At 49.6% G+C, this 15,064-nt stretch overlaps 1 protein-coding gene across 2 annotated transcripts in view; it reads left to right on the top strand.

The window, feature by feature from the left end:
- The window catches only part of CFAP221 (cilia and flagella associated protein 221), a 202,711-nt gene that overhangs the window by 55,166 nt on the left and 132,481 nt on the right, over window positions 1–15,064 (top strand). For both annotated transcript variants that reach the window (XM_063932818.1, XM_063932817.1), the window contains exon 7: window positions 12,933–13,036. In XM_063932818.1, coding sequence (XP_063788888.1) covers window positions 12,933–13,036 — 104 coding nt within the window. The remainder of the gene's footprint in view (window positions 1–12,932; window positions 13,037–15,064) is intronic.

The following is a 15,064-nucleotide window of genomic DNA, read 5'->3' as shown; positions in this document are numbered from 1 at the left end:
TGGGGCGCGCATAACGGCAATTGCATTACAGATTATGCCATCTGCATGTGTAGGGAGCCACTGCTGTACCTTATGTATCATCGGGGACACCGCGATATCCGAGTTATTATGCCTCCCTGCTCTCTTCGTCACCTCCTCTCTGTCATTGCTTGTTTCTCTAACGTCCTAGTGGATGCTGGGGACTCCGTCAGGACCATGGGGATTAGCGGCTCCGCAGGAGACAGGGCACAAAAATAAAGCTTTAGGATCAGGTGGTGTGCACTGGCTCCTCCCCCTATGACCCTCCTCCAAGCCTCAGTTAGGTTTTTGTGCCCGTCCGAGCAGGGTGCAATCTAGGTGGCTCTCCTAAAGAGCTGCTTAGAAAAAGTTTTTTAGGTTTTTTATTTTCAGTGAGTCCTGCTGGCAACAGGCTCACTGCATCGAGGGACTTAGGGGAGAGAAGTGAACTCACCTGCGTGCAGGATGGATTGGCTTCTTAGGCTACTGGACACCATTAGCTCCAGAGGGAGTCGGAACACAGGTCTCACCCTGGGGTTCGTCCCGGAGCCGCGCCGCCGACCCCCCTTACAGATGCCGAAGATGGAAGAGGTCCAGAAGCAGGCGGCAGAAGACTTTTCAGTCTTCCTGAGGTAGCGCACAGCACTGCAGCTGTGCGCCATTGTTGTCAGCACACTTCACACAGCGGTCACGGAGGGTGCAGGGCGTTGGGGGGGGCGCCCTGGGCAGCAATGTATTATACCTTTTTATGGCTAAAAATACATCACATATAGCCCTTTGAGGCTATATGGATGTATTTAACCCCTGCCAGATCTCACAGATTCCGGAGAAGAGCCCGCCGAAATAGGGGGCGGGGCTTATTCTCCTCAGCACACAGCGCCATTTTCCTGCTCAGCTCCGCTGTGAGGAAGGCTCCCAGGACTCTCCCCTGCACTGCACTACAGAAACAGGGTAAAACAGAGAGGGGGGGCACTTTTTTGGCGATATAAATATATTTAAGCTGCTATAAGGATACAACACTTATATAGGGTTGTTCCCATATATATTATAGCGCTTGGGTGTGTGCTGGCAAACTCTCCCTCTGTCTCCCCAAAGGGCTAGTGGGGTCCTGTCCTCTATCAGAGCATTCCCTGTGTGTGTGCTGTGTGTCGGTACGTGTGTGTCGACATGTATGAGGACGATATTGGTGTGGAGGCGGAGCAATTGCCGGTAATGGTGATGTCACCCCCTAGGGAGTCGACACCTGAATGGATGGCTTTGTTTATGGAATTACGTGATAATGTCAGCACATTACAAAAATCAGTTGACGACATGAGACGGCCGTCAAACCAGTTGGTACCTGCCCAGGCGTCTCAGACACCGTCAGGGGCTGTAAAACGCCCTTTACCTCAGTCGGTCGATACAGACCCAGACACGGACACTGAATCTAGTGTCGACGGTGAAGAAACAAACGTATTTTCCAGTAGGGCCACACGTTATATGATCACGGCAATAAAGGAGACTTTGCATATCTCTGATACTACAAGTACCACAAAAAGGGGTATTATGTGGGGGGTGAAAAAACTACCTGTAGTTTTTCCTGAATCAGAGGAATTGAATGATGTATGTGATGAAGCGTGGGTTAACCCAGATAGAAAAGGGCTAATTTCAAAAAAGTTATTGGCATTATACCCTTTCCCGCCAGAGGTTAGGGCGCGCTGGGAAACACCCCCTAGGGTGGATAAGGCGCTCACACGCTTATCAAAACAAGTGGCGTTACCGTCCCCTGATACGGCCGCCCTCAAGGATCCAGCTGATAGGAGGCTGGAAACTACCCTAAAAAGTATATACACACATACTGGTGTTATACTGCGACCAGCCATCGCCTCAGCCTGGATGTGCAGTGCTGGGGTGGTCTGGTCGGATTCCCTGACTGAAAATATTGATACCCTGGATAGGGACAGTATTTTACAGACTTTAGAGCAATTAAAGGATGCTTTTCTTTATATGCGAGATGCTCAGAGGGATATTTGCACTCTGGCATCGAGAGTAAGTGCGATGTCCATATCTGCCAGAAGAAGTTTATGGACACGACAGTGGTCAGGTGATGCGGATTCCAAACGGCATATGGAAGTATTGCCGTATAAAGGGGAGGAATTATTTGGCGTCGGTCTATCGGATCTGGTGGCCACGGCAACGGCCGGGAAATCCACCTTTTTACCTCAGACCCCCTCCCAACAGAAAAAGACACCGTCTTTTCAGCCGCAGTCCTTTCGGTCCTATAAGAACAAGCGGGCAAAAGGACAGTCATATCTGCCCCGAGGCAGAGGAAAGGGTAAGAGAGGGCAGCAAGCAGCTCCTTCCCAGGAACAGAAGCCCTCCGCGGGTTCTGCAAAGCCCTCAGCATGACGCTGGGGCTTTACAAGCGGACTCAGAAACGGTGGGGGGTCGACTCAAGAATTTCAGCGCGCAGTGGGCTTGCTCACAGGTGGACCCCTGGATCCTGCAGATAATATCTCAGGGTTACAGGTTGGAATTCGAGAAGTCTCCCCCTCGCCGGTTCCTAAAGTCTGCTCTGCCAACGTCTCCCTCAGACAGGGCGACGGTATTGGAAGCCATTCACAAGCTGTATTCTCAGCAGGTGATAGTCAAGGTACCCCTCCTACAACAGGGAAAGGGGTATTATTCCACACTATTTGTGGTACCGAAGCCGGACGGCTCGGTAAGACCTATTCTAAATCTGAAATCTTTGAACCTGTACATACAAAAATTCAAGTTCAAGATGGAGTCACTCAGAGCAGTGATAGCGAATCTGGAAGAAGGGGACTTTATGGTGTCCCTGGACATCAAGGATGCTTACCTGCTTATCCCAATTTGCCCTTCACATCAAGGGTACCTCAGGTTCGTGGTGCAAAACTGTCATTATCAGTTTCAGACGCTGCCGTTTGGATTGTCCACGGCACCTCGGGTCTTTACCAAGGTAATGGCCGAAATGATGTTTCTTCTACGAAGAAAAGGCGTATTAATTATCCCTTACTTGGACGATCTCCTGATAAGGGCAAGGTCCAGAGAACAGCTGGAGGACGGAGTAGCACTAACCCAAGTAGTGCTGCAACAACACGGGTGGATTCTGAATTTCCCAAAATCTCAGTTGACCCCGACAACACGTCTGCTGTTCCTGGGAATGATTCTGGACACGGTTAAAAAAAAAGGTGTTTCTTCCGGAGGAGAAAGCCAGGGAGTTATCCGAACTTGTCAGGAACCTCCTAAAACCAGGAAAAGTGTCTGTGCATCAATGCACAAGAGTCCTGGGAAAGATGGTGGCTTCTTACGAAGCAATCCCATTCGGCAGATTCCACGCACGAACTTTTCAGTGGGATCTGCTGGACAAATGGTCCGGATCGCATCTGCAGATGCATCAGCGGATAACCTTATCGCCACGGACAAGGGTGTCTCTTCTGTGGTGGTTACAGAGTGCTCATCTGTTAGAAGGACGCAGATTCGGCATACAGGACTGGGTCCTGGTGACCACGGATGCCAGTCTGAGAGGCTGGGGAGCGGTCACACAGGGAAGAAACTTCCAGGGAGTATGGTCAAGCCTGGAGATGTCTCTTCACATAAATATACTGGAGCTAAGAGCGATTTACAATGCTCTAAGCCTGGCAAAACCCCTGCTTCAGGGTCGGCCGGTGTTGATCCAGTCGGACAACATCACGGCAGTCGCCCACGTAAACAGACAGGGCGGCACAAGAAGCAGGAGAGCAATGGCAGGAGCTGCAAGGATTCTTCGCTGGGCGGAAGATCATGTGATAGCACTGTCAGCAGTGTTCATTCCGGGAGTGGACAACTGGGAAGCAGACTTCCTCAGCAGACACGATCTACACCCGGGAGAGTGGGGACTTCATCCAGAAGTCTTCCACATGATTGTGAACCGTTGGGAAAAACCAAAGGTGGATATGATGGCGTCTCGCCTCAACAAAAAACTGGACAGGTATTGCGCCAGGTCAAGAGACCCTCAGGCAATAGCTGTGGACGCTCTGGTAACACCGTGGGTGTTCCAGTCAGTGTATGTGTTTCCTCCTCTGCCTCTCATACCTAAAGTACTGAGAATTATACGGCGAAGGGGAGTAAGAACGATACTCGTGGCTCCGGATTGGCCAAGAAGAACTTGGTACCCGGAACTTCAGGAGATGCTCACGGAAAATCCGTGGCCTCTACCTCTAAGACGGGACCTGATTCTGCAGGGACCGTGTCTATTCCAAGACTTACCGCGGCTGCGTTTGACGGCGTGGCGGTTGAACGCCGAATTCTAAAGGAAAAAGGCATTCCGGAAGAGGTCATCCCTACACTGGTTAAAGCCAGGAAGGAGGTGACTGCACAACATTATCACCGCATTTGGAGAAAATATGTTGCGTGGTGCGAGGCCAGGAAGGCCCCCACGGAGGAATTTCAATTGGGTCGATTCCTACATTTCCTGCAAACAGGATTGTCTATGGGCCTCAAGTTGGGGTCCATTAAGGTTCAAATTTCGGCCCTGTCGATTTTCTTCCAGAAAGAATTGGCTTCAGTTCCTGAAGTCCAGACTTTTGTAAAAGGAGTACTACATATACAGCCCCCGATTGTGCCCCCAGTGGCTCCGTGGGACCTTAATGTAGTTTTGGATTTTCTCAAATCCCATTGGTTTGAGCCACTCAAATCGGCGGATTTGAAATATCTTACATGGAAAGTAACCATGCTACTGGCCCTGGCTTCAGCCAGGAGAGTGTCAGAATTGGCGGCTTTATCGTATAAAAGCCCATATCTGATTTTCCATTCGGACAGGGCAGAACTGAGGACGCGTGCTCATTTTCTGCCTAAGGTGGTGTCAGCGTTTCACCTGAACCAGCCTATTGTGGTGCCTGCGGCTACTAGCAATTTGGAGGATTCCAAGTTGCTGGACGTTGTCAGGGCATTGAAAATATATATTTCAAGGACGGCTGGAGTCAGAAAATCTGACTCGCTGTTTATACTGTATGCACCCAACAAGCTGGGTGCTCCTGCTTCTAAGCAGACGATTGCTCGTTGGATTTGTAGCACAATTCAACTTGCACATTCTGTGGCAGGCCTGCCACAGCCTAAATCTGTCAAGGCCCATTCCACAAGGAAGGTGGGCTCATCCTGGGCGGCTGCCCGAGGGGTCTCGGCATTACAACTCTGCCGAGCAGCTACGTGGTCGGGGGAGAACACGTTTGTAAAATTTTACAAATTTGATACCCTGGCTAAAGAGGACCTGGAGTTCTCTCATTCGGTGCTGCAGAGTCATCCGCACTCTCCCGCCCGTTTGGGAGCTTTGGTATAATCCCCATGGTCCTGACGGAGTCCCCAGCATCCACTAGGACGTTAGAGAAAATAAGATTTTACTTACCGATAAATCTATTTCTCGTAGTCCGTAGTGGATGCTGGGCGCCCATCCCAAGTGCGGATTGTCTGCAATACTTGTACATAGTTATTGTTACAAAAAAATCGGGTTGTTCTTGTTGTGAGCCGTCTGTTCAGAGGCTCCTACGTTGTCATACTGTTAACTGGGTTCAGATCACAAGTTGTACGGTGTGATTGGTGTGGCTGGTATGAGTCTTACCCGGGATTCAAAATCCTTCCTTATTGTGTACGCTCGTCCGGGCACAGTATCCTAACTGAGGCTTGGAGGAGGGTCATAGGGGGAGGAGCCAGTGCACACCACCTGATCCTAAAGCTTTATTTTTGTGCCCTGTCTCCTGCGGAGCCGCTAATCCCCATGGTCCTGACGGAGTCCCCAGCATCCACTACGGACTACGAGAAATAGATTTATCGGTAAGTAAAATCTTATTTTCTCTGACGTCCTAGTGGATGCTGGGGACTCCGTAAGGACCATGGGGAATAGACGGCTCCGCAGGAGACTGGGCACATCTAAAGAAAGATTTAGGACTATCTGGTGTGCACTGGCTCCTCCCCCTATGACCCTCCTCCAAGCCTCAGTTAGATTTCTGTGCCCGGCCGAGCTGGATGCACACTAGGGGCTCTCCTGAGCTCCTAGAAAGAAAGTATAGTTTAGGTTTTTTATTTTACAGTGAGACCTGCTGGCAACAGGCTCACTGCAGCGAGGGACTAAGGGGAGAAGAAGCGAACCTACCTAAGTGGTGGTAGCTTGGGCTTCTTAGGCTACTGGACACCATTAGCTCCAGAGGGATCGCACACAGGACCCGACCTCGTCGTCCGTTCCCGGAGCCGCGCCGCCGTCCCCCTTACAGAGCCAGAAGCAAGAAGGTCCGGAAAATCGGCGGCTGAAGACTTCTGTCTTCTCCAAGGTAGCGCACAGCACTGCAGCTGTGCGCCATTGCTCCTCATGCACACCACACACTTCGGTCACTGATGGGTGCAGGGCGCTGGGGGGGGGGGGGGGGCGCCCTGAGCAGCAATATTAACACCTTGGCTGGCAAAACTGACACCATTTATAGCCCCAGAGGCTATATAGGTGTAAATTACCCCTGCTAGAATAACACAAAAAGCGGGAGAAAGCCCGCCGAAAAAGGGGCGGAGCCATCTCCCTCAGCACACAGGCGCCATTTTCCCTCACAGCTCCGCTGGAAGGATCGCTCCCTGGCTCTCCCCTGCAGTCCTGCACTACAGAAAGGGTAAAAAAGAGAGGGGGGGCACTAAATTTAGGCGCAGTATATATATAATACAAGCAGCTATAGGGGAAAACACTCTGTATAGTGATATCCCTCTGTTATATAGCGCTCTGGTGTGTGCTGGCATACTCTCCCTCTGTCTCCCCAAAGGGCTTTGTGGGGTCCTGTCCTCTGTCAGAGCATTCCCTGTGTGTGTGCTGTGTGTCGGTACCGCTGTGTCGACATGTATGATGAGGAAAATGATGTGGAGGCAGAGCAAATGCCTGTAAATGTGTTGTCACCCCCTGAGGGGTCGACACCTGTGTTTATGGACTTATGGAAGGAATTACGTGACAGTGTCAGCTCCTTACATAAAAGGTTTGACGACATAGGACAGCCGGCTGCTCAACATGTGACTGTTCCAGCGTCTCAAATGTCATCAGGGGCTTTAAAACGCCCGCTACCTCAGATGGCAGACACAGATGTCGACACGGATACCGACTCCAGTGTCGACGACGATGAGACTAGAGTACCCTCCAATAGGTCCACCCGTTACATGATTGAGGCAATGAAAAATATATTACACATTTCTGATAGTACCCCAGGTACCACAAAAAAGGGTATTATGTTCGGTGAGAAAAAACTACCAGTAGTTTTTCCTGCATCTGAGGAATTAAATGAGGTGTGTGAGGAAGCCTGGACTTCCCCCGATAAGAAATTGATAATTTCTAAACGGTTATTGGCAGCGTACCCTTTCCCGCCAGAGGATAGGTCACGTTGGGAAACATCCCCTAGGGTAGATAAAGCGCTTACACGTTTATTAAAACAGGTGGCACTACCGTCTCAGGATACGGCCGCCCTAAAGGATCCTGCTGATAGAAAGCAGGAGGCTACCCTAAAAGCTATATATACACACACGGGCATTATATTGCGACCAGCGATTGCATCAGCATGGATGTGCAGTGCTGCTGCTGCGTGGTCAGATTCCCTGTTGGATAATATTGATACCCTGGATAGGGACAATATTTTGCTAACAGTAGAGCATATAAAAGACGCTGTCTTATACATGCGCGATGCACAGAGGGATATTTGCCGGCTGGCATCAAAAATAAGCGCAATGTCCATTGCCGCCAGAAGGGGGTTATGGACTCGGCAGTGGTCAGGTGATGCCGATTCAAAAAGGCACATGGAAGTTTTGCCTTATAGGGGGGTGGAACTGTTTGGGGATGGTCTTTCAGACCTCGTTTCCACAGCTACGGCTGGGAAATCGACATTTTTGCCACAGGCTACCCCACAGCAAAAGAAAGCACCGTATTATCAAGTACAGTCCTTTCGGCCCCATAAACACAAGAGGGCTCGAGGCGCATCCTTTCTGCCGAGAGGCAAAGGTAGAGGGAAAAAGCTGCAGCATACAGCCAGTTCCCAAGAGCAAAAGTCCTCCCCCGCGTCCGGTAAGTCCACAGCATTTCACAGGCGGACCCGGGTACGGTGGGGGCCCGTCTCAGAAATTTCAGCACACAGTGGGCTCTCTCACAGGTGGATCCCTGGATCCTTCAAGTAGTATCTCAGGGGTACAGGCTGGAATTCGAGACGTCCCCCCCCCCCCCCCCCCCCCCCCGCCGTTTTCTAAAGTCTGCCTTACCAGCAACTCCCTCTGCCAGGGAGGCAGTGTTGGTGGCTATCCAAAAACTGTATTCACAGCAAGTGATTGTCAAGGTACACCTCCTTCAGCAAGGAAAGGGTTACTATTCCACAATGTTTGTGGTACCGAAACCCCGGACGGTTCGGTGAGACCCATCTTAAATTTAAAATCCTTGAACACGTATATCAGAAAGTTCAAGTTCAAGATGGAATCGCTCAGGGCGGTTATTGCGAGCCTGGACGAGGGGGATTACATGGTCTCTCTGGACATCAAGGATGCCTACCTGCATGTCCCCAGTTACCCTCCTCACCAGGAGTACCTCAGATTTGTGGTACAGGACTGTCACTATCAGTTCCAGACGCTGCCGTTTGGGTTATCCACGGCACCGAGGGTCTTTACCAAGGTAATGGCCGAAATGATGATACTCCTTCGCAAGAAGGGAGTTTTAATTATCCCGTACTTGGACGATCTCCTGATAAAGGCGAGGTCCAAGGAACAGTTGGTAGTGGGGGTAGCACTTTCTCGGGAAGTGCTACAACAGCACGGCTGGATTCTCAATATTCCAAAGTCACAGCTGGTCCCGACGACACGTCTTCTGTTCCTGGGAATGATTCTGGACACAGACCAGAAAAAAGTGTTTCTTCCAGTGGAAAAAGCCGAGGAGTTGTCATCTCTAGTCAGAGACCTCCTAAAACCGGGACAGGTGTCGGTACATCAATGCACACGAGTCCTGGGAAAAATGGTAGCTTCGTACGAAGCAATTCCATTCGGAAGGTTCCACGCAAGGACTTTCCAGTGGGACCTGTTGGACAAATGGTCAAAAGGTACTGAGAATAATACGAAGGCGAGGAGTGAAAACTATACTCGTGGTTCCGGACTGGCCAAGAAGAGCTTGGTACCCGGAACTTCAAGAGATGCTTTCAGAGGACCCTTGGCCTCTGCCGCTCAGACAAGACCTGCTGCAGCAGGGGCCCTGTCTGTTCCAAGACTTACCGCGGCTACGTTTGACGGCATGGCGGTTGAACACCGGATCCTGAAGGAAAAGGGCATTCCGGAGGAAGTCATCCCTACCCTGATCAAAGCCAGGAAGGATGTCACCGCAAAACATTATCACCGCATTTGGCGGAAATATGTTGCTTGGTGTGAGGCCAGGAAGGCCCCAACGGAGGAATTTCAACTGGGTCGATTCCTGCATTTCCTGCAAGCAGGGGTGACGTTGGGCCTCAAATTGGGGTCCATTAAGGTCCAGATTTCAGCCCTGTCGATTTTCTTCCAGAAAGAACTGGCTTCACTGCCTGAAGTTCAGACTTTTGTCAATGGAGTTCTGCATATTCAGCCTCCTTTTGTACCCCCAGTGGCACCTTGGGATCTCAATGTGGTTTTGGAGTTCCTGAAATCACATTGGTTTGAACCACTTAAGACTGTGGATTTGAAATATCTCACGTGGAAAGTGGTCATGCTGTTGGCCCTGGCTTCGGCCAGGCATGTGTCAGAATTGGCGGCTTTGTCATATAAAAGCCCTTATCTGATTTTCCATATGGATAGGGCAGAGTTGAGGACTCGTCCTCAGTTTCTCCCGAAGGTGGTATCAGCGTTTCACTTGAACCAGCCTATTGTGGTGCCTGCGGCTACTAGGAACTTGGAGGATTCCAAGTTACTGGACGTAGTCAGGGCCCTGAAAATTTATGTTTCCAGGACGGCTGGAGTCAGGAAAACTGACTCGCTGTTTATCCTGTATGCACCCAACAAACTGGGTGCTCCTGCTTCTAAGCAGACTATCGCGCGCTGGATTTGTATCACTATTCAGCTGGCGCATTCTGCGGTGGGACTACCGCAGCCTAAATCTGTAAAAGCCCATTCCACAAGGAAGGTGGGCTCATCTTGGGCGGCTGCCCGAGGGGTCTCGGCTTTACAACTTTGCCGAGCTGCTACTTGGTCAGGGGCAAACACGTTTGCAAAATTCTACAAATTTGATACCCTGGCTGAGGAGGACCTGGAGTTCTCTCATTCGGTGTTGCAGAGTCATCCGCACTCTCCCGCCCATTTGGGAGCTTTGGTATAATCCCCATGGTCCTTACGGAGTACCCAGCATCCACTAGGACGTCAGAGAAAATAAGAATTTACTCACTGGTAATTCTATTTCTCGTAGTCCGTAGTGGATGCTGGGCGCCCATCCCAAGTGCGGATTGTCTGCAATACTTGTAAATAGTTATTGTTACACAAATCGGGTTGTTATTGCGAGCCATCTGTTCAGAGGCTCCGTTGTTATCATACTGTTAACCGGGGTTCCTATCACGAGTTATACGGTGTGATTGGTGTGGCTGGTATGAGTCTTACCCGGGATTCAAAATCCTTCCTTATTGTGTCAGCTCTTCCGGGCACAGTGTCCTAACTGAGGCTTGGAGGAGGGTCATAGGGGGAGGAGCCAGTGCACACCAGATAGTCCTAAATCTTTCTTTAGATGTGACCAGTCTCCTGCGGAGCCGTCTATTCCCCATGGTCCTTACGGAGTCCCCAGCATCCACTACGGACTACAAGAAATAGAATTACCGGTGAGTAAATTCTTATTTTTCCTTTTTAAAAAAAAGTAACTTTATTGTCTGGCCACAACGTCCTGAGGGCTCCTCCGCGCATGCGCCGGTTCACACTGCATGGCTCGCTGGGAGCTGGAAAGTCTCAGGTTGAATCAGATGAATCGTGCATGCAGAGGGTGACAGGCACAGCCCCCTGCTGAGTATTATGATTACTGCGCAATTTGCGGCATAAGAGCTAACGGCAAATTCTGCAGAGGATGCAGAACGCCGTGGGGGGGGGGGGGGGGGGGAATAAAGAAGTGGTATAAACAAAGGGCTAATATTCATACATAAGAGTGATGTGTGTGGGCATGTCAACATGATAAAACGGTGATATGCCAAACGTTACATAAAGAACGTTAAGGACATAATAATACATCTGCCCCAAAGTGTCAAGTAACAAATAACTATCCATTAATTCCAGTAATTTGTGCTGCATACAGTTTATCTTGCTTTGTTCATTTGTTATGCCATTTTCTCTAATTAAACAGGACACATTAAATCCCCAAAGAAAACACATGAGAAATAATTGAAACAGGAGAACTGCATCAAATCTAAATCTTTTGTAACTAATAAGACACAGTATAATTAGGATAATTCAGAACAGTCCCTGCTATTCTTTTGGCATACTGGTGGATTGGTGCAGACGTACGTTTCGCCCTTTGGCTGAACTTCGTTACAAAGCCAAAGGCGAAACTGCACCATAGCACTAGAGCGGTCATATCTGCACCAATCCCCTCCAACAAGCCCGGGCGCAGGTAACTGCCCGATTCCCTCTTGGCACCACTGTTAAGGCTGACAGGCAAGCTAGATAGCACAGAGGCCCTCATTCCGAGTTGTTCGCTCGCTAGCTGTTTTTAGCAGCCGTGCAAACGCTAGGCTGCCGCCCTCTGGGAGTGTATCTTAGCTTAGCAGAAGTGCGAACGAAAGGATCGCAACGCTGCTACAAAAAAAATTGTGCAGTTTCTGAGTAGCTCGAGACCTACTCCTAGCTAGCGATCACTTCAGACTGTTCAGTTCCTGTTTTGACGTCACGAACACGCCCTGCGTTCGGCCAGCCACGCCTACGTTTCCCCAGCCACCCCTGCATTTTTATCTGGCACGCCTGCGTTTTTTCACACACTCTCCGAAAATGGTCAGTTACCTCCCAGAAACAACCACTTCCTGTCAATCACTCTGTGGCCAGCAGTGCAACTGAAAAGCGTCGCTAGACCTTGTGTAAAACTACATTGGCTATTGTGAAAGTACTTCGCGCATGCGCACTGCGCCCCATACGCATGTGCAGAAGTGCCGATTTTTTGCCTGATCGCTGCGCTGCGAACGAAAGCAGCTAGCGATCAATTCGGAATGAGGGCCAGAGTTACTTACACTGACATTTTTCTGGGATGACGAGGAATTGAGACTGATGGAGAAGGCGAAGGACAAGAATAATAGCTGCAGCCCCACCAGTTAAAGTAATTTATTCCAGCAATATACCAGTACAATGTAAAATATTTCTAACAAAAATATAGTTTAAATACAAATGATACACTGTGTTGAAAGGAAGCAGTTAGCTTTCCGACGAACGGGATCCCGCCAGTCGATATACCGACATCGGGATCCTGAGGGAAGACACAAACCCGGCGTCAATATACCGACGCCGGGGGGAATGCTAACATCAAAATACAGACAAGTGGTATCCCGATCGTTCGGACAGCGGGATGCGCTGCCGTCCTGCCGCGGGGTGGGGGGGTTAGGTTTAGGCAACAGAAGGATGGTTAGGGTGCAGCAACGGAAAGGTTAGAGACCAGGGACGGTAGGTTAGGCACATAAAAGGTGAGGTTAGAGTTAGGCACGAAGCGGGGAGGGTTAGGGTTAGGCACCCAAAAGGGAAATTTAGGGTTATGGTAGGGAAAAGGAGTTAGGGGGCTTAATGGGGGGCTGTTGGGATTCTGATGGACGGGATGCCGCTGTCGGTATACTGACCTCGGTATCCCGTCCATCGGTAACTCATACTGAACCCGTGTTGGGGACAGTGACATTTTTAGGGTACCAGTTTAGCATTTGTAGAATTATGTGGCACAATAAAGAACAACTGTGTCGGCACACTTCTTATCTCTCTGTCTTTCATCACAGTGCACGGCACGTCATCACCTTACGCTGCAGCTGTCCAATTGATTTTGAGTTTTCCATCATTTCTACGCAGTCTCACAAAGATTTCCACACTGCTCCAGTTTCCGGTATGTATCGCTGTGACCAGTCACGTACTGGTGGGAGACGTGAGATCAGCCATGTTTTATAGGTTTAATGGGAGTAAGAGGAGTCAGGAACAAGAGCTTTCTCATACCCAGTTGCTGCACTGTGTAATACAGAATTAGACGTGCTTTGTCAGTGAGCATTTCCGATGGAAGGAATGAGAAGGTTGCATCTGTCTCATGATGTGTAAATACCAAAATGCAGATAGGAAAATGTAAGTGTCCATACAGTGGCAGGAGAAAGTGTGGAATTATCAGGATAAATTGGTTAAAAAAAATGTTGCCACTGCATTTGCGTATATGCTTATCGCCAGCTTTTACTTTCAGCTTCTGCCAGACCTTATATTTAAATAAGGTCCACGGTTTGGAACGTCTTTACCCAGTGGAGGGCGGCAGAGCCTTTCTCTTCATCCAGAGCTCGGCCTGTACCTATCAGGGCTTGTGTTACAGATTTATTTTCCCAGCGTGAGGGCTGCAATGTTTGCAGCCCTTATGGTTCTTGCCCTGATTTGTAATATGAGTGTAATTACTATGTACAGGCCTGAAAATGAATCTTTAGATATGTGCAGGTTGATATTTAGCGTATAGTGCGGAAATTCTCATCACCTCTGCAACTTGCCACAGGCCGCAGTGCTGCCATCAGAAATTGTGGGGTCCGGTTCAGGTGAAATCAGGCCACCACACAGTACGGTCTGCCGACACCATTGAAACCAGTTTCTGATTGACCACCCGACGCTCGGTGAATCATAAGCGGTTCACAGCCTGATTCGATACCAGCGAGCCATGTCAACAGCTGTGGCGCCTTACTACTGTGCTGTACTCAACTTATACATTAACACCCCTGACTCACAGGTCACCTTCTCCGGCCGCCTCTCCAAGCACAAGCGGACATACCCAACTCAAAATATGGCTGCAAGAACATTTACGTGACTAGCACACATTTCCATTAAGCACTACAGCAAGCCCTGTGTGTTCCCCCTGTGCCTGTAGCACTTTGGTCTGTTTTCACTATGAGCCCCATTAGACGTGGCAATGCCATGTTGTGCTACAGGGTGAGCGGAGAGGGCTACATTAAAAATGTGCAGACAGAGTTGGGAAAGGGAGAGCAGCTTGGCAGAATCGCTACTTGTGTGCTGCATGTAAGAGCAGCCAGTATTTTCTTTGCATGCAAACATTGCACTTTGCTCACGCATCAAAGGTCATTGCTGTAGTCACTTGTAGTGAGGATTTAAGGGTCTATTCATGAAGCAGTGAAAAGTGTGGAGAAATGAGCCTGTGGAGAAGTTGCCCATGGCAACCAATCAGCTGCTCCTTACATTAGTATGCAAATTAGAAATGTTACTTCAATGCTGATTGGTTGCCATGGGCAACTTCTCCACTGGCTCACTTCTCCACACTTTTCACTGCTTCATGAATAGACCCCTCAGTCACAAAGTGATTGAGAGAAAGGACCATTTGGGGGTGGTTTCGGGAAGTTCCGGTGAAAACTCAGGCATGTCGCAGCCGTTTTCAGGGTGTGTCACTGGCCGCATCTGCCAGCCCGCAGTAAAGGTGGCTCCAGCGCCTCATTCCGCATTATCAAAACACCGATTATCAAAGGATCTGGGATTGCGCTGCGTCTTTGTACGCAGTTGCTGAGATTGGCAAAGCCGCCGATGGGCATCTAAATACAAATCCTGCTGGCCGAGACATTTGCATATTCTTGCGCAGTATCTGCGTACGGGATCGCAGCTGCGAATTCATTAGCGTACAGCTATGAATCAGCCCCATGGTGTATCCAGGCGCACATCACACCCTGTAGCTGCACTGACGCCTAACTGTGAATGAGGCACTTAGTTGGGAATAAACCCCAGACGCAGTAAATACGCCAGTCACTATGACAACACTGCGGCACGTCTTGCTGTATTCTCCCTAATGTCGGCTGGGTGCGCAGGATGTGTCATCATTCTTTATCTAAATTCAGTTCGGTGCAATATCATAGTAATTGTCATTTATTTGTGTTAATCATTCTTA

Source organism: Pseudophryne corroboree, chromosome 7 (genome assembly GCF_028390025.1).
Source record: "Pseudophryne corroboree isolate aPseCor3 chromosome 7, aPseCor3.hap2, whole genome shotgun sequence".
Taxonomy (NCBI): domain Eukaryota; kingdom Metazoa; phylum Chordata; class Amphibia; order Anura; family Myobatrachidae; genus Pseudophryne; species Pseudophryne corroboree.
Note: the sequence above shows the minus strand (reverse complement) of the source record. Positions and strands in the feature narration are given on the sequence as shown.